Source organism: Rhinatrema bivittatum, chromosome 3 (assembly GCF_901001135.1).
Source record: "Rhinatrema bivittatum chromosome 3, aRhiBiv1.1, whole genome shotgun sequence".
Taxonomy (NCBI): domain Eukaryota; kingdom Metazoa; phylum Chordata; class Amphibia; order Gymnophiona; family Rhinatrematidae; genus Rhinatrema; species Rhinatrema bivittatum.
In genome coordinates this window covers 588,835,404-588,854,068 of record NC_042617.1, presented here as the reverse complement: position 1 = coordinate 588,854,068, position 18,665 = coordinate 588,835,404, and the positions used below count along the sequence as shown (strand labels likewise).

At 41.1% G+C, this 18,665-nt stretch overlaps 1 protein-coding gene across 4 annotated transcripts in view; it reads right to left on the bottom strand.

Annotated features, from left to right (window-relative positions):
- The window catches only part of SCAF8 (SR-related CTD associated factor 8), a 686,214-nt gene that overhangs the window by 183,259 nt on the left and 484,290 nt on the right, over positions 1-18,665 (bottom strand). For all 4 annotated transcript variants that reach the window (XM_029596704.1, XM_029596703.1, XM_029596702.1 and 1 more), the window contains exon 17: positions 11,966-12,110. In XM_029596704.1, the coding sequence (XP_029452564.1) occupies positions 11,966-12,110 (145 nt within the window). The remainder of the gene's footprint in view (positions 1-11,965; positions 12,111-18,665) is intronic.

The window sequence follows — 18,665 nt, the reverse complement described above, 5'->3', positions numbered from 1 at the left end:
ACCCCGGCTCCGGAATAGAAAGCAGCACTGGCGTAGCCGGAGGGTCCACCGGTGAAGGTAGAATCGAGGATCCCGGCACCACTGAAGGTGGGGAACGCCTCTGTGACCCAGTCACAGAAGAGGATGGGGCCCTTTCTGCACGGGGCTTCTTTGGGCGTGGCTCTGTCGATGTCAAGGCCTTATCTGGATCGGCGGACTGAGCCTTGCGATGACGATGTCGACGTCTTTCACGATGATCTCCTTGGTCCTTTTCTTGAGTAGGCAAGGAGGCAATCAACACCTTTGGAATCGTCGACGCCGGTTGGGCAGCAGCGGTGTCCCGGTGCTGGCTAGAGGTCAATGGCACCGGCTCGAAGTCAAAGCTATCGATGGAGTCAGGGTTTTTGACTGAAAGAGAAACTCCATTTTCTCTAAACAAGCCTTACGGCCCTTCAGTGTCATTTGGGCACATTTGGTGCAAGTTAGGACATCGTGGTCGGACCCCAAACACATAACACAGACCCTGTGCGGGTCAGTGATGGACATTGTTCGAGTACAGTCGGGGCACAGATGAAAACCAGATGCCATGACTCCGACAAAAATTCAGCAGCAGTGTGGTCGATGGCCGGGAGGCCCCGAAGGGATAACTCGACGAGAATCTACCGCAAAAAGGGTAAAAGCTTACTTTTCGACCACGGAGTATGGATATTGATAGGGGGACCCCTATGGGGTAGAATATTTTTGAAATTTTGAAATAAGTTCCGTGAGGAAAATTCCTGTCAGAGCTCCCTTAACCCGCATGGCTACTGCTGCACGGAAAAAAGAAGACCGAAGGGGGAGCCCTGCTGGGCATGCCCAGTAGGTGCCAGTCAAAGTTCTAGAAACTTTGACAAAAGTGTTCCGTGATTGGGCTCCATTCTGATGATGTCACTCATATGTGAGGACTACCATTCTTCTTGTCCTGTGAGAAAAGTAGTCTTTGCAATGAGCGGAATCAAAGAACATGCATACAGTTTTTCCTTGCTCCAATCGAGTGAAAAAGCAATCAAGGCTACTTTGCCTTGCTATTCTATATCAGAACAAAAGAATGAGAAGAACAGATTTTCCACAGGTGTTCTCCATGCGTGGAATATCTGGTTTACTACTCCCCGGTCCAAGGACAATTTGTGAGGTTCTGGAATCGAACTTAATCTGTCCACGTGGACATTCTACTCACTTAGTTCTTGGGACATCCTTTGAGAGATGGCCCAGTCCTATATCAAGACAGTCTCTTGACACAAGAGGTACAATCCCGTGCTGCGCTGCTTATTGATGTAAAACTTGGTTACTTGATTGTCTGTCTGGAAAAGGATTATTTTGTTGGTCAACTGATATCTCTGAAACCAATCAGAGTGTACCAAACTCAAACTGCCCTTAGCGCTAAGAAATTTATCTAATGAAGCTTTTCCTAAGTAGACCAAAGGCCTTGGGTGCAAAGCCTCTTTACATGGCCTTCCTACCCGGGGTTGGATGCATCCATGGTCAAACCAATTTGGACAAGAGGAATTTAAAAGATATGCCTCTGGTTAAATTGGGCTTGATTCGCCACCAAGTCAAGGAGTCCTCAAGTGGCTACATGATCTGGATGCTCTCCCAAAGATCCTGAGTGGCCTGGAGCCACTATGATCTGAAGGTGCATTGGGCTCTCCTCATATGGAGATGTGCCAAGTGAGTAACATGCACTGTTGATGGCATGAGGCCCAACAACCTCAACATGAGCCACACCGATTCCTGACTCAATTGAATCTCCACTGGAAATATCAACGTGATAGCCCTCTGTCGGACAAGGAAGCCCCATAACTGAGTCATGTCTAGCAGCACTCTGATAAACTACAACTGAGCTAATGGACTCAATTGGGATCTAGGATAGCTGACAAACCCTAGTAACTTCAAAACTTGGATGGTTCTGCACATTGATTATTGGTAAATACCTGAGATGTATTCTTGACCAGCCAATCATCCAGGTAGGGGAGAACCTGCACCTCAGGTTTGCATAGATTCACCACCACCATGTCAAGACGTTTTGTGAAGACATGTGGGGCTAACCCTAGACCAAACGGCAGTACACGATACTGGAGGTGGCAATTCCTTACTACAAATCTGAGATTTTCTGTGCTCTGGAAATATCTCTATGTGGTGTAAGCAACTTTGAGATTGAGAAAACATAGCCTATCCCCTTTTTGTAAAAACAGAATTAATGTGCCCAAGGAAACCATCTTGAGCTTCTCCCTCTTCAGAAACTTGCTCAAGGACCTTAGGACTAGGATGAAACAGCGTCCTCCTGTTCTCTTTGGAATCTGGAAATATTTTGAGAAGACTCCCCACTCTCTTTCCCTGGTGGAATGGGTTCAATTGAACTGGTATCCAATAAGGAGTGTTCTTTCTGTAGTAACTCCTGATGTGGGGACATCCCTAAGTGACATTTGGAGAAGGATTAGGATACACAATATATGTAATCTGTATCCTTTCTTTATTATGCTGAGGACCAACAAGTCAAATTACACTCTGCCAATAGTTTACAAAAAAACTCAGCCTGCCTCTGACAGGGAGATCTTCTGGCATATGTACCAGATCTGGACTATGCTCTCTGCGATGCAGTCAAAAACTCATCTCAGGTTTTGGGGCTCTCTGTTGCCTTGAATGCAAAGGATCTGTTCTGCATGCGGCCAAAAGGGGAGAGGATAACATCTCCTTGGCTGGAAGATGTAGCTCCTTGGTCCCATACTCAGATACCTCCTAACAGAGGTGGGTGGGTCTGGAGCAGCTGTGGAACTACTGAAGGATCTATGCCTCTGCTTCCTTCACCCTCTCTCTGAAGATATTTTCTCCAGTGCATGCATATTAGTGTGCTTTTACTGGTCCTTAGGTTGGAGGTATGAGACCAACAGTCAGGCAAGTCTGCGGGCACCAATCCCTACATCAGAAACTCTCGATGCCATCTCGAAAACATCGAAGGTCAACCTAACCATATGTTTTCTACACTCCATTTTCTTCTCTACCTGTGATTGGAGGTTGTTATGCCACTTCTGAGGAAGCTACTCAGCTACCTCCCACATCTGTTTCAGCAGGTCCCACATGTATTAGCCCATAAAGAGCTGGTAAGAAGCTATGCAGGCATTGAGCATAGCTCTCTGAAACACCTTTCTCACAAGAGCATCTTGGGATCAGGAATTCTTCCGCAGGGGCACCAAGGAAGGAGTTCTAATCCTCTTGACTCTTTTGAGAGCATATTTGACCACTACAGATTAGAGCAGTTGCTGCATCTTTTCTAACCTGGGAACCTTTTGTATGAGATAAATCATGCCTGCTTTCTCGTTATTAGGATCCACAGAAATGAATTCTCCCACATCCTTATCTGTAGCTCCTAAAGGATTTTGTGAACTAGGACTTTAACAATCACAATCTACTAGGGAGGCTCCACAAACTAGAGTAGTCTAGTATTTTGTTTCTGGACTCGTCCTCCTTCAGCAAAAGAAATGGAATGGCCTCTGCTATTCTCTGCACAAATCCAGCAAAGTAAGGATACTTTGGTGGGGACTTCCTTCTTTCTGGTGGAGGAGAGAGGTCGGATGGGAGACCTATATAGGCATTTCTACATCTGTAATCAACCCCCAAGAGTCAGAACCCGATTGGTATACCAGTGATGAAGACCCAAGATGGTGCTTGTCCAGACCTCAGACCTTATATGCTGGACAGGCATCTGCACCTTGGAGCTGCTTCCTCCCGGACAGATCATCATCTGTGCAGCTGCCGTGGATGTTAAACCCCCTCTGGGAACCAGCATCAATACAAATGTTGGTAAAAAGCTGTCTAGCAGCTATATGGACTCAAGCAGCGCTGGTCATTGGTCTGCATCAACACCGATGCTCTCAAAGCTAGGGAACCAATGATTCACATTATCCTGTCCTCCTCCTCAAAGATTGCTGATGCCAACATTGACTAGAAGGCAGGAGGAAAAGCCACATATTCTGGAAAGTCAGAGATGTATCAATGTTAGACACCTAGACCCGGGAGACTGTCGCAAAACCAGGGACAGCATCGAGATTGAGCTCTTTCATCTGTGGGATTGCTGCAGGTGATTCACAGCCACAGCCAGAATGTCCCCACTCCTAGCATCATGCGCCAAGGGAGACAGATGTAAATGTTTCTTCACCTTCGCTGGATGCTTGGCATTGGAACTCCTCAATGCCAGAACTGAAGATGCGAACCTTTTGCATTCTTCAGGTGGGGGAGACAGCCATGACATGTTTCCATGGCCCTTCCCAATGCTCAATGTCAAGGGGGTTCAATGCCCACCCGATATCGATGCATCACCAGTGCAGCTTCCAGGTCCATCGATGTCTTGCTGAGGAGCCATTTTTACAGTGCCCAAAGTGCTCTTCCATATACTCCAACCGGGACTGGCACCCCATAGGGGTCATGGACATGCAACACCACCACCCTGAGGCATTATGCAATGCCCTCAGGCATAGTACATACCTAGCATGGGTTAAATTGCGAATAAGAACTTGTAAGTTACTGTACTCAGAAGGTGTTTGTTTTCTCAGGCATAAGTTGCAGAGCTATGAGCCTATTTGCTCACTGACATCCTCTGGGAGGAGGGAGAATTACTGGGTCCCCCAACTTAGGAATAAAAGCAACAAGTTACTAGGGACAAAGATTTCTCTTATATTTCCCAAGTAATGTGGAATGCCCTACAATTAGACAAGAAGGAGAAGTGAAGTTTTTTAAGAAAAAATTCAAAGTTTTGCTTTTTAGTTATGCTATTTTAATGGTGATATTCGGTACTGATCTGCTTACTTATGTTTGTGAATTATGATGATTTGTGTCCCCATCTTTTCTATTATGAATATTTTAATTTTTGCTTTCTTCTCTGGACTAAGGCTGGAGGTTGAGGAATATAAGTTTTAAAAAAAATAAAATTAAATTTTTTTTTTAAATAAGTAAAATCATGGAAATCTGTGATGACCCTGTCACACAAAAGGTATCATTAAAAGCCGCTGATCTACTTAATCATGACTGGGTGAAAAATCAACAAAGAAAAATTAAATGACTCTATGACCATGAGCTGTTGTTGCATCTACCTAAGAACACCAGAAGGGGTAGAAAAAGACTGCGGAGTTCTGCAATGAACAATTCTTACCTGAAATTAGGAATATCCTCAAAAAAAGCAGGAGAATGAAGATGCTTGGGAGAAAAAAAAAAGAGACTGAAGGGGACCCCACTTGGACACATGGCACAATGGCATGTTGCACAAGCCCGGTAAAGCAAATACATTTTAGAAACTATGACATTACATTTTGGGCCGGGCTACATCAAATGATGTTATCCTACTTGTGAGGGCTGCCATTCTGTTTGGCTTTTGAGAATATCTTGAATTACTGTTATCTCCAAAACAGGGAGAGTAGCTGATGGCTACCTTCTACTACAACCTGGCATCTCTACTTTTGTTTTGATAATGTAGCCTGCTCACTAGTCACTAGACAAATGATATCAGCAAGGTGAACCTATGTGCTTTATAAATTATCTTGCCTATGGAATGTCTGAGCATGCAAAAAAAAACAAACAAAAAACAGGGCAAGGTTAAAAACTTCATAAAGTATAAAAAAAATCAAACCATCTTGAAGTATCAGTCTTAACTTCTACTGTACATTTATTGTAACGCATTCAATAAAGTTATTTAAAAAACAGGAAATTAAATATTGTGGGGGTAATTTTCAAAAGAATTTATATGTGTAAATATACCTACTATTGTAGCAATTTTCAAAAGCCATTTACCCAAGTAAAGTGCACTTATGTGGGTAAATTTTACGGCCAATTCAATAGCATTGTGAAAGAATATATAAGAAACCTCCTCAGAACACCTTAAAGGCTATCTGTACTGGTTCTCCTCAAGTCCCAACCCAGCAAGGGATTGTGAGCTAGGGTGGATCCTGGCAGCCTGGGATAAGATACCAGGGACCAGAGGGATGAGGGGACCACGGGAGAAAAAAGGAAGCCGAGAGAGAAAAAACCCACTACATTGTAAGTTAAATCGCTACATTTGTTTTGTGTAGCTGCATAGAGATTTGCTATTAAGTTAAATAGACTTCTAAAAGACCTTGTCATGACCAGCCAGAAGTCTATTTTCTGGCTACCTTCTGACCACTCGGTACTACATATGGTATCAGTAGTGGGATCCCTATTGCTTCTATCAAGTGTAGAAGCAGGAAGCACAGACAGGTGCTCACAGAGACAGAGAAGAAAAAACAATTGTCTTTTTTTTCCTGGAGCTTGGCTGCAGCCCAGCTCGGGAATCTGTTACCATAGGCCAATGGGGCTAGCTTCACCTGAAACATGTAGAGTAATTTAGTTAGTAAGGACAGAATGGCCAGAAAAGGAAAATTGGTTCTTACCTGCTAATTTTCATTCCTGTAGTACCACGGATCAGTCCATTCCTTTCCTAATAATCCCTAGCATTCTATTTGCTTTCTTGGCTGATGCTGCACACTGAACAGAAGATTTCAGCATATGTTCAACGATGACACCAAAATCCTTTTCCTACGTGGTGACTCCTAATTTTGAACCTTGCATTTTGTAGCTATAATTTGGGTTACTCTTCCTTAAATGCAACACTTTGCCCTTGTCTACATTAAATTTCATTTGCCATTTGCATGCCCAGTCTCCCAGTTTTGCAATGTCCTCTTGCAATTTCTCACAATCCTCTTGTGATTTGATAGCTTTGAATAATTCTGTGTCATTGGAAAATCTGATTACCAATTTCCAGGTCATTTATAAATATATTTAAAAGCATCGGTCTCAGAACAAATCCCTGTGGCACTCCAATATTCACATTTTTCTACTGTAAAAATGTAACATTTAGCCCTACTCTCTGTTTCCTATCTTTTAACCGGTTGGCAATCCACAATGGGACACTGCCACCTATCCCATGACTTTCCAATTTCCTAAGAAGTCGCTTATGAGGGACTTTGTCAAATGCTTTCTGGAAATCCAGATACATTATATCAACTGGTCCACCTCTATCCTCATGTTTATTTATGCCTTCAGAAAAATGTAGCAAATTTGTGAGGCAAGACTTCCTTTGGCTAAATTCATGTTGGCTTTATTCCATTAAACTATGCTTACCTATACATTAAGCAATTTTGTTCTTTATGATCGTTTCTATCATTTTGCCTGGCACAAACATCAGATTCACTGGTCTATAATTTCCTGGATCACCCCCTTGGATCCCTTTTTAAAAACTGGCATTAACATTGGCAACCCTCCAGTCTTCAGGTAAAATAGATGATGTTATTGATAGTCACATTTCCAAAAGCAGGTCTGCAATTTCAGTTTTCAGTTCTTTCAGCACTCTGGGATGTATACCATCAGGTGATTTGCTACTCTTTAGTTTGTCAGTTTGCCCTAGTACATCGTCCAAGTTCACTGAGATTTGTTTCAGTTCCTCTGAATTATCACCTTTGAATATCATTTCTGGCATGGGGATATCTCTTACATCATCCGCAGTGAATACTGAAGCAAAGAATTAATTTAGTTTCTCTGCTATGACTTTGTCATCCATAAGTGCACCTTTTACCCCTTGATCATCTAATGGTCCAACTGACTTTCTTGCAGGCTTATCATCTTGAATGCACATGAAAAAGTTTCTATTATGAGTTTTTGCTTCCATGGCAAGCTTCTTTTCAAATTCTCTTTGCCTTCCTTATCAATGCTTTGCATCTAACTTGCCAGTGCTTATGCTATTTCCTGTTTTCTTCATTCAGATCCCTTTTCCATTTCTTGAAAGATGTTTTTAGATATTATAGTCTCTCTCACTTCACCTTTCAACCATGCCAGTAGTCATTTAACCTTCTTTCCACATTTTCTGTCTAATGCGTGGAATACATCTGTTCTGGGCTTCCAAGATGGTATTTTTAAATAATATCCATGCCTGAGCTAAACTCTTAACCTTTGCAGTTGCTCCTTTCGGTTTTTTCCTAACCATTTTGCTCATTTTATTATAATCACCTTTTAGAAAGTTAAATGCTGTAGTAGTAAATTTCTTTTTTGCACTCCCTCCAGTTATTAAGTCAAATTTGATAATATTTTGATCACTATTGCCAAGTGGCTCCAACACTTTTACTGCTCACACCAAACCTTGTGTTCCACTAAGAACTAGGTCTAAAATAGTATCCCTTCTTGTTGGTTCTTGTACCAGCTGCTCCATGAAACAGTCCTTTATTTCATCTAGGAACTTTACTTCTCTAGAATGTTCTGATGTGATATTTACCCAGTTAATACTGGGGTAATTGAAATCACCCATTATTACTGTGCTGCTGATTTTGTTAGCTTCCCTAATTTCTTTTAGCATTTCACTGTCTGTTAGTTCATTCTAGCCAGGGGGTAGATAATACACCACCCATTACTATTTTATTCCCTTTTTCACCTGAATTTCTGTCCATAAAGATTCAACATTGCATTTTGTTTCCTACAGAATTCTTATCCTGTTTGACTCTATGCCCTCTTTCACATATAGTACCACCCCTCCACCAATTTGTTCCATCCTGGTATCAGTGTGTCCCATTGGTTATTATCTTTCCACCAGGTCTCTGAGACACCAATTATAACTATCTCTTCATCCAGTACTATACATTCTAACTCACCCATCTTATTTTTCAGACTGAGAATTCTAGCATTTGTATACAGACATTTAACATAGTAACATAGTAATGATGGCAGAAAAAGACCAAAATGGTCCATTTATTCTGCCCAGCAAGCTTCCCAAGGTAGTAACTGCAGCTCCGTGCAGGTTATCCCCATGTTTCTCTTAAGGGTAGTAACTGCTGCTCCACGCCAGTTAAGCTTTTTTATTTATTCCCATTCTCTAGCCTTTTAGGGATCCACAGTGTTTATCCCATGCCCCTTTGAAATCCTTCACAGTTTTAGTCTTCACCACTTCCTCCGGAAGGGCATTCCAGGCATCCACCACCCTCTCAGTGAAGAAATATTTCCTGACATTGGTTCTAAGTCTTCTTCCCTGGTGTTTCAAATTGTGACCCCTAGTTCTACTAAATTGTTTCCAATGGAAAAGGTTTGTTGACGACCATGGATCATTAAAACCTTTCAAATATCTGAAGGTCTATATCATATCACCCTTGCTCCTCCTCTCCTCCAGGGTATACATATTCAGATTCTTCAACCTCACCTCGTAAGTCATTCGATGGAGACCACCCATTTTGGTCACCCTTCTCTGGACTGCCTCCATCCTGTCTCTGTCTCCTTTGAGATACGGTCTCCAGAACTGAACACAGTACTCCAGGTGAGGCCTTACCAAGGACCTGTACAAGGGGATTATCACTTCCCTTTTCTTACAAGACAGTCCTCTCTCTATGCAGCCCAGCATTCGTCTGGCTTTGGCTATCGCCGTGTCACACTGCTATGTCGACTTCAGGTCGTTAGACACTATCACCCCAAGGACTCTCTCCTGCTCTATGCCCATCAGCCCTTTACTCCCCAGTGCATATAGTTCTTTCAGATTACCATACGCCACACGCATGACTCTGCTCATCAGTTCACAGAGGTAATTTGGAATCTTTCTCCATTTTATATAAAGGCACCTGATCTCCTTTGGCATTCATTGCAACTTCTCTACTCGGATGTGCTATTTACCCTGTTCTCTTAGTATCCTTCAAAGATACATCATTCCGAACCATACATTTCTGAATGACTATTGGCTTTTCCCCAAGATCTAGTTTAAAAGCTGCTCTCTCCCCTTTTTAAAGGTTACTGCCAGCAGTCTGACTCCTCTCTGGTTAAGGTGGAGCCCAACCTTTCAGAAAAGGCTGTCCCTTCCCCAAAATGAAGTCCAGTTCCTACCAAATCTAAAACCCTCTTCCTTGCACCATCCTCTCATCCACGCATTGAGACTTTGGAGCTCTGCCTGCCTCTGGAACGGGGAGAATTTTTGAGAATGCTACACTGGAGGTTCTGGAGTTCAGTTTTCTACCTAAAATCCTAAATTTGGCTTCCAGGACCTCCCCTCCTGCACTTTCCTATGTCATTGGTACCCACCTGTACCAAGATAGCCGGGTCTTCTCCAGCAGTATCTACAATCCTATCTATGTGATGCATGAGGTTCGCTACCTTCGCACCAGGCAGGCAAGTTGCCATGCAATCCTCACGTTCACCAGCCACCCAGTGATCAACCTTCCTAATAATTGAATCACCAACTATAATGGTCATCTTAACCCTTCACTCCTGGACATGTGCCCCTGGAGACCTATCCTTGGTGTGAGTGGATACTCAGAGGGCAGGTCCTAACTACAGGATTGCTTCCTGCCTCATCAACTCTCCTTCCAAGTAACGTTTCTCCTCCAAAGCAGCACAGGGGCTACCAGACTGGAGGTGTGACTTATCTGCTATGTCTTTGAAGGTCTCCTCTATATACCTCCGACTCCCTTAGTTCCTCCAGGTCTGCCACTCTAGCCTACAGAGATCGCACTTATTCTCTGAGGGTTTGGAGTTCTTTGCACTTAGCGCACACATATGACCTCTTGCAAGCTGGGAGATAATCATACATGTAGCACTCAGTGCAAAAGACTGAAAAGCCTCCCTCTTGCTGCTGGACTACTTCCTGCATTATAATTTTGTTGATTTGTTATTGATTTAACATTTCTAAGGGAAGAGGGATGTAAACTAATCTAAAGTGCTTTTAGTCTTATGGATTTATTTTATGTGTGTCTGGCAATGACCCTCAAAATACTATAATTAATCTACCTCAATCTTCCTAGTTATCCAACTTATTAACTTTTGTTTTGAATTAGATTCTTTATGTATAAAGTTTGCAACAAATTACCATGTAAAATCAAAACATGTAAAACCAAATAAAAACAGATAAGGCATGGTAAACAGATAAGGTACAGCAAGGTAAATGGATAGAGTATAGTAAGGAAGTTTGGGGCTGTGGAGTTTGAAGCCTGGAGCACTCGCTGTGACCTCTAGTGTCCTCTCCTGGAGGCTGCTGTGTAGAATATGCAAGATGAGTCTTCCAGTCCTCTTCCACTGCAAGTGGTGCAAGGCCTCTAGATATTGGGGCTGTGGAGTCCAAAGCCCGGATTGCTTGCTGTGACTTCTGGAGTCCTCTCCCCGGGGCTACTTGGCAGAATATGGAAATGAGCCTTCCGGTCCTCTTCTGGCAAGATCTTTTAGAAGTAGCTTGAAGCTGCTCTCTGGCTACCTTCTGACCGCTCAGTACCACAGGCATATATTGCAGCAATTTTCAAAAGCCCACTTACATGGGTAAAGTGCATTTACACATGTAAAACCCATTTTTAAGTTTTTAAATGCTTTTGAAAATCAAGCTCTGTATGTATATCTTACAAGTCACATTAACTGCTTAGAGCTTTGGATTGGACGAGATACAAATTCTATTAAACAAATAAACCTGGAAGGTCTCAATTTTACAAAGAAAGCCTCTGCAAACTTTTAGATATTTATTTATTTATTTATTTATTTAAGGCTTTTCTTTACCGACATTCGTCAGGGACATCATGCCGGTTTACATCAAACAAGGGGGAGACTAAGTGTTGAAGGCAGTTACAATAAACAAGGAAGAGAGAACTGGGAGATGAATGGCAAAGCAGAGAGGCATAAATAAGACATTCTAAATTAAAACAGAGAATATAACATAATGTAACACATGCAAACTATTTACAAGTAATGCATCAGTGTCTTACATGGTGAATATCTGCAGTGTCTGAGTGAAAAGGGCGTTCGGTAGTTTAGTGCAACATAGCTGAGGAAGGTGGGCAGGAGAAAGGGTGGACAGGGGGTATTAGCTGGTGATGGTTGAGAAGGGAAAGGGATGCGCGGGAAGGGATGTGAAAGGTTTACTTCAAATGTACCATTCAAAATGGCTTGAAATCATAATGCTCTACAAGTGAACATCACAATTAAAACAATTACTTACCAGGTGGTGGCTGTGTAGGATTAAAGGCTGGTCTTAAGAAAGGAGGTGGTGGGATCGACGTATAGCCTGGAGGAGGAATTGGCATGGAAACAGGAAACGCTGGAGGGACTAAACCAACAGCAGGTACAGCTGGAGCCACTGGAATCTTTTGTGAGAAAAGGAAAAAAAAACTTAACACACTATTTTTATACCAACAGGTTTAATGTATAGTAAATACTGAAGAAATATAGCTTGAGAAGGGACAAGACATCTTTTAATTTAAAAATAATTCCTTTTGCTCTATTAGTTTAAAAAGCAAAAACAAAACTAAAAAAAAAATGCTACCATATTTAGTGCTGTAGAAAGCAATTTTCCTTACTTGTAAACAGGGATCTTTGTAAATAACAGGATGAATTAGCCAATAGGCATGGGTGCCATCATCCAACAGCACCAATAACGATCTGGCTCTCAAAGCTCAATAAAGATGTTACTAAGCATGTGTGAGAGTTCCTGTATGCACATTACTTTATGAGCCCCTCAGTCTCTTCCAAAGCTTAGGTATTAGCTAGGGAGGTGGGCAGGTATTAAGAATGGCTAATTCAACCAGCTGTCCACAAAGAACCCTGTTTACAGGTAAACAAACTTGCTTCCACCATCAACAAACAGGCATGAATTAGCCAATTACCATGGGGAGTCCCAAGACTGAAAGTTGCATTGCAGAGCACTTAAAACAACCCAGCCCCGCCAGATGGCAGGTGGACAATTAGGTGTAGAGATTGTGCAAAACTGCTTGTCCAAAGTTACTGTCTTCCTGAGAAATGCAGTACAGGCAGTAGTGGGATGTTAAGGTAAAATGGTTTTATTATAGAAACATAGAAACATAGAAATGACGGCAGAAGAAGACCAAACGGCCCATCCAGTCTGCCCAGCAAGCTTCACATTTTTTTTCTCATACTTATCTGTTTCTCTTAGCTCTTTGGTTCTATTTCCCTTCCACCCCCACCATTAATGTAGAGAGCAGTGATGGAGCTGCAACTAAGTGAAATATCAAGCTTGATTAGTTATGGGTAGTAGGGGAAGTAACCGCCGCAATAAGCAAGCTACACCCATGCTTATTTGTTTTACCCAGACTGTGTTATTCAGCCCTTATTGGTTGTTTTTCTTCTCCCCTGCCGTTGAAGCAGGGAGCTATGCTGGATATGCGTGTAGTATCAGTTTTTCTTCTCCCCTGCCGTTGAAGCAGGATATGCATTGAAAGTGAAGTATCAGGCTTATTTGGTTTGGGGTAGTAACCGCCGTAACAAGCCAGCTACTCCCCGCTTTGTGAGTGCGAATCCTTTTTTCTTCTCCCCTGCTGTTGAAGCAGAGAGCTATGCTGGATATGCGTGAAGTATCAGTTTTTCTTCTCCCCTGCCGTTGAAGCAGAGAGCTATGCTGGATATGCGTGAAGTATCAGTTTTTCTTCTCCCCTGCCGTTGAAGCAGAGAGCTATGCTGGATATGCATTGAAAGTGAAGTATCAGGCTTATTTGGTTTGGGGTAGTAACCGCCGTAACAAGCCAGCTACTCCCCACTTTGTGAGTGCGAATCCTTTTTTCCACATTTCCTCTTGCTGTTGTAGCTTAGAGCGATGTTGGAGTCACAGTAACCATGTGTATGTTTATTGAATAAGGGTATTATTTCCAGGCAGTAGCCGTCATTCTGGCGAGCCACCCACTCTTTATTGACGGCCTCTTGATTTTATGGATCCACAGTGTTTATCCCACGCCCCTTTGAAGTCCTTCACAGTTCTGGTCTTCACCACTTCCTTCGGAAGGGCATTCCAGGCATCCACCACCCTCTCCGTGAAGAAATACTTCCTGACATTGGTTCTGAATCTTCCTCCCTGGAGCTTCAAATCATGACCCCTGGTTCTGCTGATTTTTTTCCTATGGAAAAGGTTTGTCGTTGTCTTTGGATCATTAAAACCTTTCAAGTATCTGAAAGTCTGTATCATATCACCTCTGCTCCTCCTTTCCTCCAGGGTGTACATATTTAGATTCTTCAATCTCTCCTCATAAGTCATTTGATGAAGACCTTCCACCTTTTTGGTCACCCTTCTCTGGACCGCCTCCATCTTGTCTCTGTCTCTTCGGAGATACGGTCTCCAGAACTGAACACAATACTCCAGGTGAGGTCTCACCAAGGACCTGTACAAGGGGATAATCACTTCCCTTTTCTTACTCGATATTCCTCTCTCTATGCAGCCCAGCATTCTTCTGGCTTTAGCTATCGCCTTGTCACACTGTTTTATACACCTTTCCGCATGACTGACATGCTGCGTAAACCTATCCTGAAAGTCTGATGGAAAGGTTGTAATGTCTTATTTTCTGCAAAATGTTGTACAACTATTGAACCATTTGAAACAGTTGTGCTGAAAATCTTGATCAAACCTGCTGCCTAAATCCTTTCCAGGATATGTACTAGAATGTGTTTTTGTCTTCTTTGCTTTATTTAAACATTCTAATGAACTGGACATTGTTGAACTTTGTATTTTTCTATCTATTGGTGGTACGTTGAGTAGCGTTTGTCAGAATTTTAGCTTAAGGTCCCGAAGTGCTTTATGAATAGGAATGACCATTGCTTGTTTAGGTACTGCATAAAATTTAGCACTCCTAGAAACTTTTCCTTGTAGGACTTTCTTCCTTTAAGTTGATAGGTATACAGTCTGCCATCTTCTGGATAGAAGGTGGATAGGACAATTCTGGTGAAGTTGTAAATCTTGTTGGCTGCAGCAATGGGTCATATGGTAATTCTACAGATCCTTAAAAAGACTAAAATGAATTTGTCTCAAAATATAAAGCTGACTCCTCTTCAGAATCCAAGATCACTACTGGTGCTTCCTAAAAATGATGGTTTATCCCTCGATGATGCTGAACTATGAGGGTTATGTCTTGTGACTTTTGGGGTCTCTGATAGGGAGGAATTATTTTGACTGTAAATCAGTTGTAAACCTCTCTAGAACAGGCTCCTCTATTACTGATGGCAGAGTAGATGGGATCTTTTCCATGTAATTATGAATAAAATCCAACCACAGTTTTTGTATAAATGGGTGACATTCTGACTAAGACTGTTGATGTGTTACAGAAGTACCTAATTCTAGTACCAATGTTGCTGGTGTAGAAAACAAATTCTCTGCACCAAAGACTTTAAGTGCTGACACCTGTCCATGCTGTAGATTTCTGTACCAAAGTGGGAAGTGCAAGTAGATCTTAACTATATCAGCACTAGTAGTGGATGATGAGGAGTTCGGCACAGTGCCTTTTCAATGTTAATGGCGCCAAAAAGACCTTCTCTTGTCTTTTCTATCTTCTATGTGGGAAGCCCATGAGATGCATTCACAGCACTTGGAAGACCCTGACCTTTTCTTTTTAGCTAATGGCGTGCCTGAGCTTTTCCTCTCTTTGTCCAAGGGAGATGAGATTTGATATTTTAATTTAAGCTCTTTATATGAGAGGGCCTAGGATGACATTCTCGCATAAGCAGCAGTGTTAGATACATCCTGCTCTGAGCTGAGGCAGAGTAAGCAACTATCATGAAGATCCAAGCAGGACATCTTCTGCTTACATTCAGATCAAAGTTTGAAAGATTTTCTCTGATCTGGAACTTTTTGTCAACAGGAGGAAGGAGGAAAACAAAAATACTAATTCTAAATGTTTCTGAGATCAAAAGAGAAAAAGATCTAAGAAAAAAGAAGTGAAGATTGCAAAAAGCACAAAAAATGCGGCAACAGCCAGAAAGAGAGCAGTATTTTTTTGCTTTAGTGGGAAAAAAAAAGAACTGAAGAAACTCACACAGCAGTGGTTGCACAGGAACACAAATGCAAGCACAGAAAGACGTCTAGGTCTTTCTGAACTCAAAGAGAACACATTTCTTATCTCTGCCATATGATGACATTGAACTTAGGAGGGTACGGGCTATAAATATTTTTAAATAAAATAATTACCCATATGTGTGGCTTTGTCCTACTTGTCCACAGAGAATATATAACCTACAAAGACTCCAACATAATTCACTAAAGAGAAGGAGACAACTACAAAAAGCCTCACCAGCTTTAGAATGTGAATTAGCTAAACTTCAGTACCTTTTGTATTGTGAACTGGGTTGCAAGTGAGGTGAATACTCAAATACTCAGTTAAGGACTGAAAATATATTGAAATTCAGCTATAAGTAACAGTCAATGGAAGAGGAAAGGAAGCAACTACAGCATGAGGGCTCCTGAAGAAAATTAAGTGCTTCATAAGAACATAAGAAACATGCTGGGTCAGACCACGTTCTATTGCACACAGCATAGTCACCAACAGTGGCCAATTCATGTCGCAAATGCTTGGCAGATCCTAAAAATTAGATCTATTTCATGGTACTAACTCCCAGGAATAGCATAGTTTTCTTTAATATACCTAGCTAATAACGTGCTATGGACTTTTCCTCTAGGAACTTGTCCAAACTTTTTTTAAACCCTACTATATTGCTAGTCGCCTTGACGTCCTCTGGCAACCAGCATAAAAAGGGTTGGATTCTAGCTTTATTATTTGCTGAATAAAAAAGTTCTATTTCTTTTAAATCTGTTGGTGTGTCCCCTTGTTTTAGTATTTTTTGAAAGATTAAACAACCATCCTTTGTTTACTTGTTCCACGCCACTCATGATTTTCTAAGCTTCTATCGTGTTCTCTCTCAATCATCTCTTTTCCAAGCTGAAGAACCCTAGCAAGTGTAGCCTCTCATTATAGGAGAACCGATTCATCCCTTTTATCATTTTTGTCAACCTCATCTGCACCTTTTCTAATTGCACTTCAGGTTCCCAATTACAATTTAATTTCTATTGTATTTTGTAACAATCTTCAAAAGCAACTGTCATTCTTTCAAAATAAAGATCTATTGAGTTTGCTTAATTTGCATGTCAATGAGGCCATTCCCTCACTGGAAAAGTTCTAAGATAATTGTGTAATTTCAAATACATCTCAGTTGCCTTTCAACAGAAACACTGTTGACAGCTGTTACAATAATATTTTCTTCAGATGGAAATATTAATGGTGGTACATATTTGAACAGATTTTCCACTGTAAGAAACAATGCCACACATTAGTCTGACATATTTTCCTGGCCTGCTAGTAAAGGACTTCAGGATTATGGTATTAAGGTGGTGATAATATTGTTACTTCATTCTAGATATCAGCTGGAGGGTAAGGAAATGCTAAGTGAAATAATGAGTAAATGATATGTATTTAAAGTACTTGGAAACAGAAGGAAAGGACCACCCAGTTTGCTCATTTGTGCCTGCCAAAGTCTTATTTCTGTAGTTTCCAGGCTCTCACCTTTAAGGACCCTTGTATCTATTTCCATGCATGCTAGATATTTTAACAGGCTAACATTTAAGGTCATAATCATCACTAATGAGAAGATTAAGCTGCAAACAAGAGGGATTTGATTCTCCCTGGTCCTAAAAATTTGTACTGATCCCTAGAAATGTATATTTCTCCAGCCATGTATATATGACACAGAAGGAAAGTTTTGATGTCCAAGATTGACATTTGTTGTCTGCTTAGATTTGGGGATCCTGCATTCAAATTTTGCCATAAAACCAACTCAGTCTTTAATCTGTAAATAGAACACATGGCAAATACAAGAAGCAAATACTAATTGTTCAAACTGTCTGAAAATTGCTTTAAATAGAAATGCCATATAAAAACACAACTATTATGTCATCTACATTAGAATGTAGGATTTTTGTAATCTACACAGCTGTCCATTAGGAACTGGATTTCAATTATGTATTGCAAACAATCAAGAGATATTTATCACATTCAGATTCTAGAAATCTAGACTATATTCAAATTAGTAATGCTGTTTGATTAGCCTTTAATATAGCAAATATACATGTGTTGTAGCCTAGACTGCTTACACTATCAATAGAAGACAACTGAACAGTGAGTAACTTATTGTTTTATAGTTACATAGCTGTTGGCAATTTGTTTTATTGATGATTTATTTACAATTGTATTTCATTTCTTTTATATTGTAAACCGTTGTGATGGAATACCCAATACGACGGTATATAAAACTTAATAAATTAGAAACTACTTGCCAGGTAGTTGTGACTTGGATTGCCCACTGTTGGACACAGGATGCTGGGCTTGATGGATCCTTGGTCTGACCCAGTATGGCATATCTTATGTTCTTAGTACTACAAAGTAATATAAGGCTACAATTCAAATTTCTATTGTGGGTATGCATCCCTCACACAGAAGGATAAAATGCACCAGTAAAGATGGAATCAATCCCTGTAGCTTCTATTGGGAGGGACAGTCTAAAAATTTGAGAATAAAATAAAAATAAAGTCAAAAGTCCAATCTTACAACAAATATTCTACATATCCTCTTTGTTCCAACCCTATATAAATTAAGTTATTTTAATAAATTATGTTTTCTCTCAATTGCCAATCAAAGCTAGCTCAGGTCAGAAAATGGAGCAGTCCCTTATCCAATTATACATACTTGAGCAAATTAAAGCTAAACCTGGTTCAATCATTCACGTTATGCCTTAAGACTAAACCATCTATTCCTATTTTTTCCCCAAGAGCAAGCCATTTAAAAGTCAACAAGGTGTTCATAAAATGGGGATTCCTGACATTTCTTTACAGTCATGCTGCAGAAACAAAGATTTGCAAATTGAACAACAGATTC